Source organism: Silene latifolia, chromosome 6, assembly GCF_048544455.1.
Source record: "Silene latifolia isolate original U9 population chromosome 6, ASM4854445v1, whole genome shotgun sequence".
Taxonomy (NCBI): Eukaryota; Viridiplantae; Streptophyta; class Magnoliopsida; order Caryophyllales; family Caryophyllaceae; genus Silene; species Silene latifolia.
In genome coordinates this window covers 15270685-15292697 of record NC_133531.1, presented here as the reverse complement: position 1 = coordinate 15292697, position 22013 = coordinate 15270685, and the positions used below count along the sequence as shown (strand labels likewise).

At 36.0% G+C, this 22013-nt stretch overlaps 1 protein-coding gene across 1 annotated transcript; it reads left to right on the top strand.

Moving 5' to 3' along the window:
* The first annotated feature begins 3643 nt into the window (after nt 1-3643).
* LOC141587560 (serine carboxypeptidase-like 18) lies at nt 3644-21287 on the top strand. The gene is made up of 16 exons (XM_074409035.1): nt 3644-4394; nt 11887-12026; nt 12970-13094; nt 13375-13520; nt 13891-13973; nt 14763-14885; nt 15061-15163; nt 15318-15355; nt 19347-19445; nt 19750-19836; nt 20171-20296; nt 20403-20474; nt 20571-20692; nt 20780-20893; nt 21023-21077; nt 21196-21287. The coding sequence occupies exons 1-16, from the start codon at nt 3644-3646 to the stop codon at nt 21277-21279; spliced, it is 2268 nt and encodes a 755-aa protein (XP_074265136.1). The 3' UTR covers nt 21280-21287.
* The last annotated feature ends 726 nt before the right edge of the window (nt 21288-22013 follow it).

The following is a 22013-nucleotide window of genomic DNA, read 5'->3' as shown; positions in this document are numbered from 1 at the left end:
GAAGGATTGATTTATATATTTACTCGGATGAAAGTGATCAATATGTTAATTTACATGTGATTGGGTCGTGAAAACAGTAAAACATGAATAAGACGGAATTAAATGAATTAATTACAAGATGAAATAATTACGTATGAAAAATATTAACAAATTACACAAATTGATTAGATTAATTAAATAAACTAAACATGACGAATTAGTGACGAATTAACAATGAATGTGATAATAAACAGATTAGAATGTATCAATGACGAATTCCAGGGATCCAATATGAGTGAATTGAACCTCCAAAACCCGAGTTGAATTTAATGACGAAAACCCGCAAATATGAATTACTTGGGATCTAAGTCGGATTTATGATGATTAAAACATATTAATGAATGATGAATTATATACATGTGAATTAAACTATCATGTGAACGAAGAATTAATCAAGCAAACAAAATAAACAAAAGCAAGACGAAATTTGCAGAGGACGAAGAAGAAGAAAAGAAGCGAGAATCTGCGGCCCTCACGAAGAGGCGCAGTAGGAACTGCGCTCCTTCTTCAAGAGGCGCAGCGATTCTTGCGTCTTTTCTCGACGTCTGTCTACTGGAAATCCGTAAAAAAGAGTTTTAAAGCACGGTTTTAGAAATCGGTTTTAATGGTGTATTTTCGACATAAATCTTACAATGGTGATACGATAAGCAAAATACAATAAATAAAAGAGGAGTTTACACCCTCAGACTTACATGTTGACGGAACGAGAAGAACTAAGATATCGACTAGTGAATGCTCGACGCGAATGCAAAGAAAGTGCCCTCGTAAGAGGAAAACGATTAAGTTAATTAAGTTGATTGATGTGGAGTTGGTCAAATTGGTCGGTCATGCAACGGAGAGGCTGGTACCCGGAAAGATCCGAGCTTACGTGGTCGAATGTTCAAGCACGTAGGCGCCAATTAGTAAGAACAAAGTCTAGAATGCAAAGGGAGAAGAGAAGGGCGGACACTCGCGTGAGAAATATGAGGAGCGAAGGCTCCTATTTATACTAATCACACGACGGAATTATGGTAAGACTAGGATACGGAAGGAAAGATCCGGAAATAACCGACTTAGGTTAAACACGGAAACTTGGACAAAAAGAAAGCCCTGGGAAAAGGCGCAGCAGGGGCTGCGTCCCTTGGAAGAGGCGCAAAGACTGCGTCCTTTCCCGGTAGGTTCCTCTCGCGTAGAAAACGCGTTTGACAGCCTGTCGTATTTTAGGCATAACTTTCTCTACAAGACTCGGAATAAGGTGATTTCGGTGGCGTTGGAAAGCTAAGAAAGAGATCTAGAACTTTATGTGAAATAGGCCTGACCCAACAAAGTTGTTATCACCTCGAAAAACGGGCCTAAAGTTCGGGTTGTCATTTTAACTAAATGAAATGCACATTTTGTAATGTAAACTTTAAGTTTAACCCAAAGAAGTGACATGAGACTCAAAATGAGATATAATCCCAACATTTTATGACATCTTAACCTTAGGTAAACAAGCACATTGCTTTTGACTCGGGATTTGACGGTTTTAAGGAATGAAGACGGTTTTTGACCCGGACTCCAAATGTACTCTAATTACTGTCAAAACGACCGTATCGGCGCATAGATGACAATTAAGAGGTAGACATTAATATTTGAGCAATCACTTGATGATAAACTTACGAATTGTCACAAATCGTTCCGCGTACCAAACATGCGGCCCAATCATCACCGGGTGGTTGGCGAGGGGTGCAGAAACGAGGTGTCTACATAGAGTAGTTTAGTTTAGTTAAAAGTCAAATTAGTATGTTTAAATCAATTTTAGGATGCTTAGTTTAATTAAGTTTAGGATTGTTAAAATAATTTAGTTTAATTAAAATCCAATTTAAGATATTTAGTATTATTAGGGTAGTTTAGTTTAGTTAAAAGCCAATTTAGAATGTTTAAATCAATTTTAGGATGATTTGTTTAATTAAGTTTAGGATTGTTAAAATAATTTAGTTTAATTAAAATCCAATTTAGGATATTTAATATTATTAGGGTAGTTTAGTTTAGTTAAAAGCCAATTTAGAATGTTTAAATCATTTTGAGAATGATTAGTTTAATTAAGTTTAGGATTGTTAAAATAATTTAGTTTAATTAAAATTCAATTTAGAATGTTTAGGATTATTAAGGTAGTTTAGTTTAGCTAAAAGCCAATTAAATTGTGTCATATGTATTTTTTTTACAAATATTAATTCATCCTATGGTTGTGTTGTTGTGAAATCATAATGTTTTGTACCTTTGATTGTTAATATATTCATTAGGTGTAATTCTTGAATAGTCCCCATTTTGGGACTGTCTTTGAATCTTTTATGCCATTTAGGTGGTAAATACTCATTTTTTTCTTGATTGTTCTGAGACAAAATTTGGTTGACATTTCCTTTAATGTTCTCTGAATACATATGTAGAGTGAGAATTCATTCTAAATAATGTATTTAGAGAATTGTAAGGAAGTGCTGCCGAATTTTTTTCTCATACAATCAAGAAAAAAATGAGTATTTACTAATGGTATGAAAGATTCAAAGATGGATTTAGGTTGGAAAGATAAGGACCCCAATACATAATATTTTTTTTTTTTTGCAGGTTGTTGTTGTTGTTGTTGTTGTTGTTGTTGTTGTTGTTGTTGTTGTTGTTGTTGTTGGTGGTGGTGGTGGTGGTGGTGGTGGTGGCGGTGTTGTTGTTGTCGTCCTAAGAATATGGATATGAAAGCTCTTACCATTTTTATTAATAATTGTTATTTACTAATATATATGTAGATTTGCAATGAAGAGATTAGAACGAAACTGGATGTATGAAAGGTTGGATTCCAATAAAAAAATTAAGGAAGGAATTCGTAATAGGGGTTGATAAATTCATTGATTATGTTAAGCAACAAGACGAATTCATTAGAAGTAAAGAAATTAGGTGTCCATGTACTAAGTGCAAAAATAAAAAGTATTTAGTTGAACAAGAAGTACGAAAACACCTTGGTCTAAAGGGTTTTTGTGACAACTATTATGATTGGGTGTGTCACGGAGAGAAATTCCCCGTTGAGGAAGAGGAAATGGCAATGCCCTCGACAAATCCTTATAGGGATATGGTAGAGGATGCGTTGCGCGATAGCATTGATCAAATTAGGGAAGAAGCTCTTAATGCCGAGGTGGTTGATGAATCTCCAAATCCCAATATATTAACTTTTTTTCAAATGTTAAAACATGCCGAGCAACCTGTCTACGAGGGATGTCGACTCTCATTGCTACAGTCAGCTGCAAGGCTTGTCACTCTGAAATCTGAATTCAACTTAGCCCATAAATGTGTAGATGGTTTCACGTCACTCATGGGAGACCTTCTTCCTCAAAATCATATTTTGATGCGTAACTTCTATGAAACCAAAAATGTTCTCAAAGCTCTTCAACTTCCTCATGAAAAGATAGATGCATGTTTTAATGGATGTATGCTTTTTTGGATGGACGACGCTCTTCTTGACAAGTGTAGAAAATGTGGTAGAGCTAGGTACAAAAGTGCAAAGCATGCAAATGGCAAAAGGGTCCCCGAAATTTTTTTAAATTATTTCCCAATAGGGCCACGTTTGCAACGAATTTATGCCACAAAAAACCTCGCGGAATAAATGCGTTGGCTTTATGAAAACCCCCGTGTTAGTGGGACAATGTCTTATCCAAGTGACAGTGAGGCTTGGAAACATTTTGATCACCTTCATCCTTCTTTTGCATCTGAGCCTCGGAATGTTAGACTTGGACTTTGCATCGATGGTTTCTCGGCTTTTGGTCCATTCGGGAAGTTGTATTCATGCTGGTCGGTGATGCTTACTCCTTACAATTTACCACCCTGGCTATGCATGAAAAGACAGTTTATGTTCTTAATATTAATTATTCCTGGACCAAAGAGTCCCAAACAAAACCTTGACGTCTATTTACAGCCTCTAATTCACGAGTTGAAGCAATTGTGGGACACGGGATTGTTTACATATGACGTGTCTAGGAAACAAAACTTCGACTTAAGAGTCGCACTCCTATGGACGATCAACGACTTTCCTGCTTATGGCATGTTATATGGTTGGTCAACTGCTGATGAGAATGCATGTCCATGTTGTACGAAAAAAGAGACTAAATCGATTTGGCTTCAGCATAGCAAAAAATGGAGTTGGTTTGATTGTCATAGACAATATTTAGACACTGATCATATTTTTCGCAAGGATAAGGTCCACTTTCGAAAAGGAAGAATAGAGAACGAAGTTGCTGGAACGAGGTTATCGGGCGAACAAGTGTGGGAATGTGTGGAAGATTTACCAAAAATCGTGGATACATCTGACCATGAATTGAGAACGGTTAAAGCGCAACGAATTGGGTTGTGGAAACAAAGTATTTTTTGGGAGCTTTCATATTGGAACACACTACTAATTCGACATAAGCTTGATGTCATGCATATTGAGAAAAAAAATTTTGAACAACTAATTCACACGGTGATGGATCGAAAAGACAAGACAACCTTGAACCCAAATGCACAAAAAGACATGTTACAACTTTGTTCAAGGTCGCGAAAGGTGGATTCAGTCATTTTGAAAAAGGAGCAGAAGAAAGTGTTATGTGATTGGATATGTAATTTAAAGTTTCCAGACGGCTATGCTTCAGATTTGAGAAGATGTGTCGATATGAATGAGTTGAAGCTACATGGCTTGAAAAGCCATGATTGTCATGTGTTTATGGAGCGTTTACTGCCGGTTGCTTTAAGGCACTCTTCGTAAGTTACTATAATTATTTAATTTAACTTATTTTTTCAATCATGATTATTTAGTAGATGGTATCTAATCTTTCGCTTTTTAATGATATAGGGTAAGATCATCTCAAAGAAAACTCAGCTTCAGAGTCAAGGGGTCGAGAACATCGATGATAATGAGATTTATATTGAAGAACATGGAGGATTTGATGAGAAAGGTAGAGTATTTGGCGCGGGAAATGCAGCACCACACATTTGGACGCACCACCGCCGCTCGACTGGTAACGTCACTTCCACTCCTCATACTCTGGGTTTTGTTGGTAGAGTCGTAAAAGAGAATGCCCGACTTAAGCAAGTCGAGGCCGAGCAATCTCAAAGAATTGCGGTAATAGAGGAGTTCTTGAGCCAACAAGGTTTTACTACTCAAACTTGTAACCCCGGAGGTGTATTACAAGGTAGAAATGACTTTGATGATGATGGTGGCGACAATGCTAGGTCTAATTCTACTCATTTCACCTCATTCACTCCCGTGCATTGATAAGTAGCTATTAGTTTGTTTATGGACTTATTTAGCTTTGTTTATTGAACACTTATTTAGTTTAAGTTTGTTGAACAGGTATTTAGTTTAAGTTTATTGTGTACTAAACTTATGTAAACCTTTTATTTTAAGTCAATGCGAAAACGTTGTTTGGAAATCTCGTCTTGAACGAGTTGTGAATTTGTCAAATGCTGGAATTTTCTGTGAGTTTGCAGGAAACCGTATGTAATTGCTTTCTAAGCAATTGGGGGAGCTGGGGAACGTTGTAAACCCCCTGGAACTTTTTTTCCTGCGACGGAATTTGTGACGGAAATTCCGTCGCAGATGTTGACTATTGGCTTGACTTTAGAGGCCACGTGGCCTGCAGGAACAGTGATTTGCGACGGAAATTCCGTCGCAGATCTTGACTTTTTTTTTTACTTTTGCAGCCACGTGGCCTGCATGAACAGTGCTTTGCGACGGAATTTCCGTCGCAGATATTGACTTTCTTTTTTACTTTAGAGGCCACGTGGCTTGCATGAACAGTGTCTTGCGACGGAATTTCCGTCGCAAGACCAACTTTTGTGACGGATTTCTGCGACGTGTTTATCCGTCGCAGGAATTCATTTGCTACGGAGTTTCCGTCGCAAAGTTTTATTTTGCGACGATTATACGCGACGGGCTAATTCCGTCGTATATCTGTCGCAAATACTATATTTGCGACGGTATTTCGTTATTTGCGACGGATTTATCCGTCGCTGTGGAATCTTTTCTTTGTAGTGACCACCATAGACATACTTTAAAGATCAGTTTCTAAACCCCTGTTAAGTTCATCATTTGTAAAATGCTTATTTCACAAATGTTGTAGCTAAGTATCTTAGGGATCCAACCCAATTGGTCTTGCATCATTTCGATTTTTCTGGAATTAGTTATGATTTTTATAGCAAGACTGTTCTGCTTTTTTAAAGCTGTAAATTCGGTTTGTTAAGTCTTTTGACTATTTCGGCCTTTGCCATTTATAAATGGATTTAATTCATCTTTCAAAGTCCTCTTAAAAATGAATTCAACATTTTATACATTAATTTAGGATATATATCTCAAGGCCTATTATTAGCTATTTTGATATAATACCTAGTTCAACGGTTTACTATATCGAATAATTACTATTTTTACTATATTGTCGCATAAAATGTATCAGTTCATAAAATAGGTTGAACAAACATTTTTGAGGCAAAGTAAAATTCCAACATTATCTAAACTCTTCAAAGTTTATACACAAAAAAGATCCAGAATATTTTCAAAGTATAAATTAGGTTTTCGAAACAATCTTTGAGCTACTGCCCGTTTCGCAAGTATTTCAGCGCGCTGTTCATAAATATTTTATTGTGAACAAACGACACGTATAAAAATTACGAAATTTTAAAGGTAGAATATAGACCTGAAATAAACATGAATCTCTTTTCAATAGTTTCAAAGACGAACACTTTAAGACGGAGAAATAAATTGTACAAGGCGACAGACAGATTTGACAAAGTGCTAAAACTTTATTAAAGACAATAATAAGATAGGGTTTCAAAAGAACTCAACCAAATCCAACATAAAAGGTATAAGGAACTTACCCTCGACACAAGGATCACAACGCCGTAAAGAACAAGATGATCCGACTCTCCTAGCCTTGGGGATTTGCTAATAATGCGATGAATCAACTTACGTAACTCCTTTCTTCTCAATTAGGTTTTTAGATTTGTTAAAAAGGTTTAAGAAAAGTGACGGTCATCATTATATATTAATCCCGCATCATTAACAAAACCCGTCAAAACTCGGCCCGTAAACTCACTTACTTGATCGAGTGAGGCACTTACTCGATCGAGTACCCAACTTACTCGATCGAGTACCCTACAGGCAGACTACTGTTTTACGTCACAAACTACTTACTCGACAGAGTAAGCCCCACTCGATAGAGTACCCAAAGACTTATAAAACGTAGTATTACAGTCTTCCCTCCTTAAAAAGAACTTCGTCCCCGAAGTTCAACCCATAAACAAAAACAAAACATACCAACACTACTCCGACATAACAATACAACCAAAACTCGAAATAAAACTCAAAACACATGATACGAATTTGGTGCGGAAGTGTTTTAAAGAATAAGAACGATAATGATAAAAGGGATATTTACTTAGCAAATATCCCATTGTTCTCGAGGTCATTATTGATCTAGTTTTCTACATTCTAGTTTTTATATAATGCCTAGTTTTCGTCAAAGTCTAGCCTAATTCTTTTCGAAGTCTAGCTTAGTTTTCTTCTTAGTCAAGGCTAGTATTCATGCACCTAGGAAATCATGCACAACATTAAATTGTAGCCTTATAGGCCAAGGATTTCGGCCTATATAAGGACCGAAATTCCTCATTTGTAAGCATGCATGTTTTAAGAAAATGGAATTGAAATTTGAGTGGCTTTCTTAGTTTCCCTTAACGATCGACGAGGTTCGAGTCTTGCCTTAAACCAAGGACGCGTTCCGAAATTTGAGTTGAATTACTTGACGCGTTTTCGAGTAATTCCCCCATTGTTATCGTTACAGGTCTAACGATAGCAAATATCCCATTGTTTTCGAGGTCATTATTGATCTTGAAGCAAATATCCCATTGGTTCGATCTCTTCACAAGATATCGAAACAAATATCCCTTTATTCTTACACAAACAAAAACACAAAAACAATCCAAAAATGAATTTTATTCCAAGCGTAAAAAAAAGGAAAAAAAAAAGTTACTTTTCACGTCGTGGTACTCTTCACCCGTGAAAAAAAAATGATGCGTGATCTCAACTCAGGGATCCGAAACCCGCAAAGAAACTCCTTAGACCGTGAAAGGCCGTGGACGAGGTGCATCGAAACCGTGTAGGAACTGTGGGTTTGGTTCAATGAACCACCTAGTTTTCTACATTATAGTTTTTATATAATGCCTAGTTTTCTTCAAAGTCTAGCCTAATTCTTTTCAAAGTCTAGCCTAGTTTTCTTCTTAGTCAAGGCTAGTATTCATGCACCTAGGAAATCATACACAACATTAAATTGTAGCCTTGGAGGCCAAGGATTTCGGCCTATATAAGGACCGAAATTCCTCATTTGTAAGCATGCATGTTTTAAGAAAATGGAATTGAAATTTGAGAGGCTTTCTCAGTTTCCCTTAAAGATCGACGAGTTTCGAGTCTTACCTTAAACCAAGGACGTGTTCCAAAGTTTGAGTTGAATTACTTGACGCGTTTTCAAGTAATTCCCCCATTGTTATCGTTATAGGTCTAGCGATAGCAAATATCCCATTATTTTCGAGGTCATTATTGATCTTGAAGCAAATATCCCATTGGTTCGATCTCTTCACAAGATATCGAAACAAATATCCCTTTATTCTTACACAAACAAAAACACAAAAACAATCCAAAAATGAATTTTATTCCAAGCGTAAAAAAAAGGAAAAAAAAAAGTTACTTTTCACGTCGTGGTACTCTTCACCCGTGAAAAAAAAATGATGCGTGATCTCAACTCAGGGATCCGAAACCCGCAAAGAAACTCCTTAGACCGTGAAAGGCCGTGGACGAGGTGCATCGAAACCGTGTAGGAACTGTGGGTTTGGTTCAATGAACCACCTAGTTTTCTACATTATAGTTTTTATATAATGCCTAGTTTTCTTCAAAGTCTAGCCTAATTCTTTTCAAAGTCTAGCCTAGTTTTCTTCTTAGTCAAGGCTAGTATTCATGCACCTAGGAAATCATACACAACATTAAATTGTAGCCTTGGAGGCCAAGGATTTCGGCCTATATAAGGACCGAAATTCCTCATTTGTAAGCATGCATGTTTTAAGAAAATGGAATTGAAATTTGAGAGGCTTTCTCAGTTTCCCTTAAAGATCGACGAGTTTCGAGTCTTACCTTAAACCAAGGACGTGTTCCAAAGTTTGAGTTGAATTACTTGACGCGTTTTCAAGTAATTCCCCCATTGTTATCGTTATAGGTCTAGCGATAGCAAATATCCCATTATTTTCGAGGTCATTATTGATCTTGAAGCAAATATCCCATTGGTTCGATCTCTTCACAAGATATCGAAACAAATATCCCTTTATTCTTACACAAACAAAAACAGTCCAAAAATGTCTTCCGCTTCCGCCTATACGCATCAAGTGAAACGATTTGGTCAGGTTGAACCTAGTGCATTCGGATCTCTCGCCTCACTTGAATTCACAATTAAGTCTTCCGCTCCGCTTTACGCATCAACACATCTCCCAACACAACACCCAACTCGACTCAAGACAACCACTAACTATACCAAACCAACATAAAACATGCAAAGACTTGTAAAAACTCTATGCAATCATCTCCTACCCCTCTAAAAGAAACATGGTTACGTCCCCGTAACCACACATACCTGATCAAAAAGAGACGGATACCGCTCCCTCATAGCCTCCTCCGCCTCCCAAGTAGCCTCCTCAACCTCATGGTTAGACCAAAGAATCTTAAGCAAAACCGTTTCCCCATGTCTAGTTTTCCTAATCTTGCGATCAAGAATCTGTTTCGGCACCTCAAGATAAGACAAAGACTCATCCAACTCGATGTTCTCTACCTCTAACACATGTGAAGGGTCACTCACATACTTCCGCAGCTGAGACACATGAAACACATTATGCACTCTATCCAAAGCAGCTAGTAAATCTAACCGGTATGCAACCTCACCCACATGATCCAAAATCTCATATGGTCCTATAAACTTCTGACTGAGCTTCTCTTTCTTCCCAAATCTCATGACCCCACGCATAGGAGACACTTTCAAAAGAACCTTGTCCCCAACCTGAAATTCTATGTCACGACGATGTAAATCTGCATAATTCTTTTGACGATCCTGGGCCGCTCTCATCTTCTGTCTGATCAGCTTAAACTGTTCCACCATCTCCTGTACCATCTCTGTCCCTAAAACCACTACCTCAGCTCTATCATCCCAACAAATCGGACTCCTACATCTCCTCCCATACAATGCCTCAAACGGTGTCATGTCAATACTAGTGTGATAGTTGTTGTTATAAGAAAACTCAATTAAGTCCACTCTCTGTTCCCAGCTACCACCAAAATCCATAACACAAGCTCGCAACATGTCCTCTAAAGTCTTGATGGTCCGCTCCGTCTGGCCATCTGTTGCAGGATGAAAAGTTGTACTCATCTTTAAGGTAGTTCCCATAGACTCCTGCAACTCTTTCCAAAACCGTGATATAAACCTCGCATCTCTATCGGTAACTATATCCTTAGGCACCCCATGCAATCGAACCACGTGCTTCCTATAAGCCAAAGCTAACTGTATCTTAGTCCAATTATCTTGCATCGGCACAAAATGAGCTGACTTGGTCAGACGATCCACTATAACCCATATCATGTTATTACCTGTTGACTTTTCGGCAAACCCACGATAAAATCCATAGAAATGGACTCCCACTTCCACTCAGGTACCTCAAGAGACTGAATCTTACCTTGTGGCCGTCGCTGCTCCCCTTTAACTCTCTGACATGTCAAACAACGAGCCACAAACTCAGCTGTTTCTTTCTTCATTCCAGGCCACCAGAAAGTCTTCTTCAAATCCTTATATAGCTTGTCACCCCCTGGGTGTACCGAATATGGTGTATAATGAGCCTCTGTTATGATTACCATTTTCAACTCCTCATCATTAGGAACGACACACCATCTCCCATCAAATCTCACACTGCCATCTGTATGAATAGAGAATCTAGACACTGTCTCCCATCAAATCTTACGAATATCATCATAAGGAACTCAACCAAATCCAACATAAAAGGAATAAGGAACTTACCCTCGACACAAGGATCACAAGAGCGTAAAGAACAAGATGATCCGACTCTCCTAGCCTTGGGGATTTGCTAATAATGCGATGAATCAACTTACGTAACTCCTTTCTTCTCAATTAGGTTTTTAGATTTTTTAAAAAGGTTTAAGAAAAGTGACGGTCATCATTATATATTAATCCCGCATCATTAACAAAACCCGTCAAAACTCGGCCCGTAAACTCACTTACTCGATCGAGTAAGACACATACTCGATCGAGTACCCTACAGGCAGACTACTGTTTTGCGTCACAAACTACTTACTCGACAGAGTAAGCTCCACTCGATAGAGTACCCAAAGACTCATAAAACGTAGTATTACACATATGAAAGACCTCGATCCATTAAAATACTTTATGGGGTTGGAAATTGCTCGAAACAAAACTGGCTTATTTATTTCGCAAAGGAAATAATGTGCACTTGATATTCTTACTGAAGCAGGCCTTCTCGACTCCAAACCGGCCACCGTCCCTATGGAACCAAACCACCATATTGGCAGCTCAACATCCCCACCCGTGGATGACCCACAACCATATCGAAGATTGGTCGGGCGATTGGTTTATCTCACCATCACTCGCCCCGAACTTATTTACTCCGTCCATATTCTGGCTCAGTTTATGCACGCCCCACGAAATGACCACTGGCAAGCCGCGTTACAGGTGGTTCGATATATCAAAAATAGCCCGGGTCAAGGTATACTCCTTAGCTCCGACAACTCCTTGTGTTTGCGCGCTTATTGTGATGCAGATTGGGCAACTTGCCCAACAAGCAAACGGTCTCTATCAGCATACCTTGTATTTCTTGGTTCTTCTCCGATATCATGGAAAACCAAAAAGCAAGCAACCGTCTCAAAATCGTCAGCCGAATATAGAGCCATTGCTTATACCGTGTGTGAACTCAAGTGGCTCAAGAGCCTCCTATCTTTCCTCGGGATAAAACACGACAAGCCAATAGACCTACTATGCGACAGTCAATCTGCCCTTTACATTGCTCGAAATCTCGTCTTTCACGAAAGGATGAAGCATATAGAAGTTGATTGTCACTTCATTCGAGAAGAAATTATAAACGGTACCATACGTCGTAGCTATGTCCACACCAATGCTCAATTGGCTGACATATTTACCAAAGCTCTTGGCCGGACACCTTTTCTCGAACTTCTACCCAAATTGGGCATCTTGACTGTCCACGCGCCAACTTGGGGGAGGGGGAGGGTGTATTATGAGAATCAACTCCCCTTTCACACTCTACGACTACATTCATGCTCAATACAAGGCATCTCTTCCTCCCTTGCCTCATTAGAAAGATATTATAGTTATTGTGAATATCTTGTTAATAGTATATTTATTCTTTTCGTAAATACTATGTAAATCTCGGCCTATATATTTACCTCGTGTAACAATGTAAAACCCACGAATGAAATACAATACATCGATTATTATCAATGCTATATCCTATGATTTATAATACTAGACCTGACCTAAACTCAACTCGACCCGACCCAAACCTAATCCAAACCCGACTCGACCCAAAAAAATATCCTGAGTCAATATAACCCAAACCCAATATTACCTGACTCGACTGACCAGATTTCCAATTCTCATGACCTAATATATTTAAACATAATTAAAACCAAATAGCATGGACTTGTCATTATTTAACTAAGTAACAACAGACGATTTCCACTTTCCAGCTCATACAAGATAATTTAGTCAATGTTTTGATTCGACCGTTTGTCCAACCTTAATTAATTAATTAGTTAGTTAGTTAATTAATTTGCCCTTTGATGTTAATTAGTGCTTCTTTGTATGACTGCAATAATCAAATATGAAGATATCACTTTACTTGTTTTACTTAATCCTACTAATCTCAATAATTTGTGCATCACTAGCTCAACCAAATATTGTCAACACTCTACCTGGTTATCCCGGCGATCTTCCCTTCACCCTCGAAACAGGGTATGTTTTCTCCTCTCTCCGTTTAAATTATTTGTTTACGTTTGATTAAAAACCTCTTACAAGAATATAAAAGGTAAAAAAATGATTGTGACCAGAGGGCGAATAACATTATCTATGTTAACTTCATTCCTAACATTTGTGGTGAGTCCTGGATCGAATAAGTATTACCCCTCCATCCCATTTTACCTATTTTATTCTTGGCGGGTATTTTAATAAAAGGTAAATAAATAAATGAGACAGAAGGAGTAATATTAGTTTTAAAGTCGACGATACGGTGCAGATATGTAGGAGTTGGAGAAGAAGAGGAAGTGCAACTATTCTATTACTTCATTGAATCAGAGAGAGATGTAGAAAGGGATCCTCTTATATTATGGCTCACTGGTGGCCCTGGTTGCTCTGCTCTTTCTGGGCTCCTTTTGGAGATCGGTTAGTTGACTTTTTTCATTTTTTGAACCCGAAAATTTTATGTGGTATCCCTGATGTTTGACATTTTGTACAAAATACCGAATTTTTTGAACCCGAAAACTTTAAAAGGCCATACCTCGTGTTAATGAGTTCATAATTTTTTTTCAAATTGAGTATCTTTCCGAGAGCTAAGGTTATTAACTATCAAGAAACCATCTCAACCCAAAGAACTTATGGAGGTGGGATTCGAACCCGTAACCTTTTGGTCAACTTAGTTTTGCTACCATGTCTCAACGAAAAGTTTTGATTAAGCTGATGATTAAAATCCCAAGATCGGTTTTATACCCTTTAACATTATAACTATTTGATGTCCATCTGATTTAATCAACAGGCCCATTTATGTTCAATGTTACGGCAAGTAATTCAGAATCGGACACCCCAATACTCCAGCGAAACCCATATTCATGGACCAAGGTACCATATTATGAAAAATAAGTTTCAGATATACAAGTATTGTGTAGAAGCTAAGATAGATCCGCTGGATAAAGATTTTTTTTGGTAAATTGGTGTTTATTAGCAAAATAATTAGGGAGTTGAAACTATTTTGACTTATGGTGTCCACGTCATCAGTTTCATTTTTTTTCCAATTTTTAAGCAAAGCCGCTTGTCTCTTTGTCATTTTTTAGATAATAAATGTCATAAGCTTATGAAAAATAGAGAAATAGGGAAGCCGCTAACTTTCTTAGCGGCTTTGGTGGTTATTCATTTCTAGAATATGTTGTCATCAGTGTTAGAAGGTGACGGTTTTTGAAAAAAAAAATGAATAGTAAAGCCGCTAGGTTTCTTAGCGGCTTTACTATTCACTTTTTTTTTTTCAAAAAAAAAAAAAATTAGAAAAAAAAAAATAGCAAGCCGCTGAGAAACTTAGCGGCTTACTATAAAAACTGGGAAAAAAATAAAAACTGATGACGTGGACACCATAAGTCAAAATAGTTTCAAACCAACCCCAACTCCCTAATTATTTTACTAATAAACACCAATTTGCCAAAAAATTGCTGGATAAAGTCATAAACTAAGCTTTCATAGCATTATTTTAATACGAGTAATTTTTCAATTTGTTACTATACAATTTGTCCATGTTTTGACGCGGTCCTTATAAAACATAACAAATTGACTACTACACATTGCACCATGCATATTAAATCGGATTGAAGAGAGTAAAGAAAGGAAAACAAATAGTGATGATATATTGCATTTGTGCAGATAGCCAGCATAATATTTTTAGACTCGCCCGTGGGTACAGGATTCTCCTATGCAACCACTTCTGACGGATATTACACTAGTGATACTTTGCAATCAACTCATATTTACGATTTCTTAAGAAAAGTAAGTTCTATTCTATGTTTCCGAGTTTTATTTTAAAGATGATGAGTTTTGCCATCTTATCTTATTCGTAATTTGCCCTCCTAATAAGTCACTTTTCGTATTTTGCATTATATTCTGAGATTACGGGAGTAAATATTACGGAGTATAATTCTCTTAGTATTTTGTATTTATGTAGTGGCTTATCAAGCATCCCAAATTCAGCCGAAGTTCTTTATATATCTCCGGAGACTCATACTCCGGCCGAATTGTCCCAATTGTTGTTCAAAATATTTTACAAGGTAAAGTGATTTTAATTTTAATTTTAATTTTAATTTGCGCATATGATTATAGCGCATGTTTAATATATACGGAGCACTCCCTCAGCTCCCTTCAAGTCCAATTACCTCATTCGTATGTAGAAGTAGATCAATCATTGAATTTTTATGCTTGCAGGAAATAAAATCGGGGTTATGCCTAAGCTGAATTTGCAGGTATCATATCATCAATCTAAGGACATATTTTGTTCTTTTAATTCAAAGTTAAGCAAGCGTTAAAGGTCTTACGAGAATTTTACACATATTTTGAAAATCTTGGAAACATTTTGCTCTTTCCTATTTTTTATACAAAAAATATTACATTACAGAATAGTATTACAGTCACCTATATTTGTTTTTTTGGTCTTTGATTTTGCACGTTATTGACGAATATGATAAAATCGGGATCATAGCAGATAGGGTCTGGGTTGTGGCCTTAAGGCAGCCTAGGAAGTCACAGAGTAGTTTCTGTTGGAAATATAGGTCATTATAGGGGCGAAGATATATTGAGAGAATATATGTTGTTGTGTCGTGGTATAAAGGCCACTGAATGAGAAACGAAATCGCCCCGATTACGGTACAAATCGATATAGGCGTCGTCCCCCAAGGTCACACAACACTCCTAAAAGTTGTGTACTCAACTATTAGGAGTTGGAACTCATATGGTATGCTCAAAATTATCATAGAGAAGGTAGTAAAGATATATTGAAGATGTATGTTTCTCAAATGACTACACTTCTCTATTTATAGTGGTAGAAATGGACATCATAACCACAAAGTTAATGGCATAACCACTACCCATAAACATGGGTCAAACATGATGTTAGTGGCTATAAACATGCAAGTAGTGGAGAGAGTGTAGAGATTCTCTTACGAGGCAATGGAAGGCTTCTCTACAATGTAATCTATCTAGACGACATTGTTAGCCTTTGCATTACTTCCAACAATCCCCCACTAATGCAAATGATAGACAAAATTCTGAGCATATTAATAAGGATTGATACTTAAGCATTAATATCTTTCGATTTGAATTAACACATAGTGAAATGGAACAATTCTTTCATCACCTAGAGAGTGAACGAATCTTGAACTCCTAGACTCCGGGGTAAATTCCAAACACATATCTCACCTTAAGTTCCGCATTTGTTCCGCGATACAATTCAACAAATTTATGGCCAAATGAACCTTGGGATTCTCACGAGTGCTCTAGAGAGATAGCCTAATATCTCATAGAAGGAGGCCAATCCTTCACACCCACGTAGGTGATTCCAACAAGTCTATCTCCATATAAACCACTCACGCATGAGCTATAGAATCATTAAGAGCTCTAAGGCTCAACCTCTCAACATAGCGGTGAATCCATCAGGTCCTTCTCAATAAGACCACCCAAATAGAGGGATATAGATTCATTAAAAGCTCTAAGGCTCAACCTTTTAACATTGCGGTGAATCCATCAAGTCCTTCTCAATAGGACCACCCAAATAAAGGGATATAGATTCATTAAGAGAAATATCTCAGCCTCCATCAATTACGGTGATCTCATCAAGTCCGTCTCACAAGGACCACCCAATTTTGGGCTATAAGACCATTAAGAGCTGTATGCTCAACCTTCTAAAATAGTGTACATGTCATAGGAATGAGATGTGTACACAAGTATGAGTTATCTATGGCTTCGTTAGACCACCCTTGCATAGCAAGTTCCGGTATACACCACAAATTCCTCAACTAATAGGCTTTTGCCCCATTCTCCTCGACAATTCTAGGACTTCTTTCTTTCTTAGCCCATTAGCTTAAATATGCTTCACTCAAATTTCACAAAGATAATAATTTGTGAGCATATTATTCTCAATCAACTTTCTTAAACCAAATCTACATAAAATGTGTAAATCTACAAGTCGTTATACACATTATTTTAGCATTATTAAGTTGATATTAGCATTACGCTAAAGATAAACATTAGGCAAAACTACATGCCCCCACAATTAAGTAGTAGCTAATAATAGCTTCACAATCACCCTGCATCTTACCCAGCAAGATTAAGAGCAATATAATATGCTTACACAATAGACAAGGTTATAATAGTCTTCTCCAATAGACTTAAAACAAGATCACCATTAAAGGTGGAAATGTATAGTACTCACCATAGATCTCACCTTGTCGATCGTCATTACCTTTTAGTCGATCCAATATCTTTCTAGATATCCAACATAATGCAATTCTTAATCTTGCACCTTAGGCACTTCACCAAATGTGAATGATAACTTTGGTAATGAATACACAAACAAAATGTACTTAGCTACATAAGCTACATTGAAGCAACTATAATTATACATATTAGACTTCTCACAATAGTCAAAACATGCTCTCTTATAACTCATTAGCATCATTGTTCTAATTAAATATAGAGCTCGTACTCTCATGTCGTTTAAAAGAACAAATAATCTTCTTTATTATTTTCTCTTTCTAATAAATTGACATAGAATAAAGCATACACGTAGTCTTTGTGATTTTGCGCCCAAAAATCATATTATTTACTAAAAGCTCTATATACATCATCATTCTTATATTAGAAAACAACGAATCTCGATGATTGTTTCACTTATATTTACTCTTTGCAAATCCACAATATTTTACAAAAAGAATTTGACTTCTTACAAACATAAAAACAATCATCATAATCTCATATAGTGTGGTGTAAGGAAAATGTAACGTAAATAATTGAACCTTACGCAACCATTATTTATTGACATAGCCATTATCCAACAAATTAATACTTCTAATTTTGGTTCAATTTGTCACGTATAAAACATGCGTTTATCATTTTCTCTACACCCCCACAATCAACGATATACATACTCTTCACAAATTATAAGATATCAACTCTAAACTTGATGAATAAATTTATCAAATAAGTTGAACGTCTTCCCCCACATGTTGTCACACCACAAATTAGTGACAAACATAATCGTTCAAACAAAATATACACATTATTCATTCATTCATCATCTCAACTTTTAAATATCATATAATCATTGACAAATTACGTTCTCCATAATCTACTTTTATGAAGCTTTGACAAATAATCATTTCCAATTTTTGTCACACATATCCAAGATACTATATCAATTTAAAACAAAATATTTAGCCCCCACATTTGGTTCATAACTCAAATATAAATTTTAGTTCATCTCATAATCAAAACTAAATAATCAATCCAAATGTGTGAAATATTTTGCTTGATAAACATATTGTACACATAACAATATCTTCAATTAGTAGATTATACAACTGGTTGTATGTAGTTTATGTACAACCTTTTCAATGTAGTTGAGTTTTGTTATAAAGTTGTCGAGCTTTATTAACAAAATTGTCGAGTTACAATACAAAGTTATTGAGCTTAAGAGGAATAATTATTAAACTCAATAACTTTTTAAATTAGCTCAATAACTTATAAAATAGCTCGACAACTTTGTGTAAAGAACTCAACAACTTTGAGGCGGTTGTACAATGCTAATATACAACTGGTTGTAAGATAGTATTTGTGCAATATCTTGGACATCAAAGAACTAGTATTCCCTCTCTCTCATTTTATTATTCACCTTTATTTTTGACTAATCTACTTTGATCGTTACATTTCTGTAATACTCCGTATACCATGATTAGTGATTACAGCATTTCTAAAACAATATATAAACTGATTTTTTCAATAGATTAAATATATGACAAATTTGACGATATACATTTACATATACTTTAGAATTGATGAAATTTTAATTTAAAAGTTTTACGAAGTACTCCAAAAACTTGGGAGAGACGGACCAATCTTTCTTACCCTTTTATTTGTACTTCGTACCCTTTTTATTCTTGATCGTGACATAGTAATTTCGTACCTATTTACATAATAAATGTACCCATTTTATCATTAATCATGATTTGTACCTATTTTATTACTTTTAGTACCACTTTTTCTTAAAATTGTACAATGATATCTCAATAAAGCTTATTAAGAGACCGTCTCTTAGAAGATCTACTCCCTCCATCTATTACATATGAAAAGAAATTACGGAGTAACAGATTATTATAATCGTTATTTATATTTTAGAGCGACCAATAAAGTTCATTTGTCCCGTACTCTTATCTATTGAATGACCTTGTTTGGTTTGTCGAGGGATATGTTCTCGGCAATCCAACTACAGCCCACGCTGATGGAAATGCAAACTTCAAGTACGCACATAGAGTTTCGTTGTTATCGGATGATCTCTTCAAGGTAATCACCTTTATTACAAAGGCTACAAGCTTATACTGTATTTAGATTGTCACAAATTCTAGAATAAGATGGTCTTAACGTAAGACAGTGCTTTTCTAAAAAATATACTCGTAAAAAATATACTCGTACAATAATAACAAAGCACGTAAATAAACCACATATAATTTAAAATGATATCTACTAATGATAGATAAGGTATTAGAAAAGTGAATTTTAACAAGTTGGTTTCCTTAACTAAATTACTAATTTTTATTGAAAGTCTATGGCACTTCAACGCGATGTGTTCTACGTTTTAATGTTTCAGTCTGCGATGAAGAGTTGTAATGGTGACTTTGTAAATGGCAACGCAAAGAACACGGAGTGCAAAAAGACTATACAGGTTATGAACCAAGTAAGTTTTAAGATGCGCATCCTCCTTCGCTTACTTATGACTCTGTGTGGCTAACTTCTTGTCTTAATCTTACATATTAAGTAAAATCAATCATACTCCGTAGTTTTTAGTTAGAATGTCGATTATTTAAATCATACGGAGTAGTTTTTAGTTAGAATTGTCGATTATTTACAAACATTGTTACATGATGTAAGGAGGGCTTAGGGAGTTGTGGCCTTTATCAGACTATATTACTATATTACGTAGTCTTACAGGGTTTGAAGTCAGGTCATGAAACCATGTTTGTATACAACTTGTTACCTAAAACTTGTACTATTACAATACACTAATACAGGTTACGAGTTCAATCGACCAGGCACAAGTGTTGGAGCATAGTTGTTTCCTTATATCACCGAAGCCACGGAAGAAGCTATCACCACAATACTATCAAAACCTTCATATCGATCAAGAATCTTGTCGGGTATATATATTTTCTCTCTTCTTGGCTTACACATTTTAAACTTATTTGAATGTTTGATATCTGATACGGAGTCACATACTCACATGAACCCCCCTAAATGTAACAGACTCATCACTACCGGCTCGCTTACTTGTGGGCTGATGATGAACAAGTTAGAGAAGCTTTGCACATCAGAGAGGTATGTCAAAACGTAACCTGTACTTGAAATTCTGCCTCAATCCCTCAAAACCAATGTCGCAAAATCATATTTAATTTTATTTTCGATTTTTGTCAGGGAAGCATAGGTCGTTGGACTAGATGTAATTACAGTTTAGCATATAAAGCGGATGCTCAATCCGCCTTTGACTATCATATGAATTTCACAAGAAAAGAGTCGCTTCAAGCGCTAATTTACAGGTAATCAACCCTTCTTTAATTTAAAACTTTGTTAAATGTAATAAACAAGCAAATGTTAATTTAAAACTTCGTATTCAAATATTACAGTGGCGATCAAGACATGCTTGTACCATATCTGGGCACACTTGACTGGATTAATGAACTAAAAATTCGCACAAGCGCTGAATGGAGGCCATGGTTCGTTGATGGTCAAGTTGCCGGGTTAGTAGCTCTTCATCGTTATTTTCTGCATCATTAATCCTCAACAATGTATAACCAATAAATTTAAGGTTTGCAAATCGTACAATTTACAATATCGTACTTATCTTAAGAAATCCGTGTTTTTTACAGATATGTTACAGAGTTCTCGCATTCATCTTATCACTTGGTTCATACTACGATTAAGGTGACACTATTTTAGCTACATTTCTTCCTGTCGTAACAAAATAATCGTTTGAATTTCGCTAGTAGTATTATGATATACTCCGTAATTAACCGATTTGAGCTTAACAATTATGGTATAGGGTGGAGGTCACACGGCTCCAGAGTATAAGCCTCGAGAATGCCTTGCTATGATGGACCGATGGCTTTCAATGATCCATTTATGATGGTGTAACACACATGAGATTTGCAATAAGTCAAATTATTAGTATCAAACTATAGATAATTGATGTATTTATGCCCTTAATAAAAGTCATTGTTGAATACTCAGTGCCCTGGATCAAATCTCGTTAACATCAAACTCGATCTTATGATTCCCTTTACACCCAAAAAACAAATTAGAATATTATTCGGTTTTATGGGCGAGGAGTCTTTGTAATTTAGGCCAGGTATAATGGGACTGTTTTTGGGCCTAAAATCATAAGCCCATGAAATTTGCCAATGGTGACCATTCAGCTTAATAAGTACTCACTCCATCCTTATTTTCTTGGCTCATTTCTCTCTTAAATTTACTCCCAAAATTATTATCACATTTTTAAATTCGGTAAGGAAAAACTTTGATATCCAATTGCCCTTAGAATACCACCATTCCTTATTTTACTAAAAGAATAGGTGAAACTCTCATTTTTCCCGCCTAAATCATGTTTCCTAAAATAAAGTTTAGTATTTTTAGTTTGATAGGTGATTAATGACAGAATCTTTTAAATTTAATATTTGAAACATTTTATCTTTCACATGTTGCATAAATTTATCTATAATTTTATATGATAAAAAAAACTGTATTACTTTCTTTAAAAATAATTGTACCATGAAAATTCATTGACTTTTAATGATAAGAAGTTGAACAAAAAAAGTTAATAGTAAAAAAATTCTAAAAATATCATTAATTTCTCGGTAAAAG

Bases quoted from the DNA above. Each gene is read 5' to 3' on its own strand.
- LOC141587560 (XM_074409035.1), top strand. From the start codon at position 3,644: ATGCGTTGGCTTTATGAAAACCCCCGTGTTAGTGGGACAATGTCTTAT. The intron at 12,027-12,969 runs GTGTGTGAACTC...TCAAATATGAAG, and splicing joins ATAGAGCCATTGCTTATACC to ATATCACTTTACTTGTTTTA. The intron at 20,894-21,022 runs GTTAGTAGCTCT...TGTTTTTTACAG, and splicing joins GTTGATGGTCAAGTTGCCGG to ATATGTTACAGAGTTCTCGC.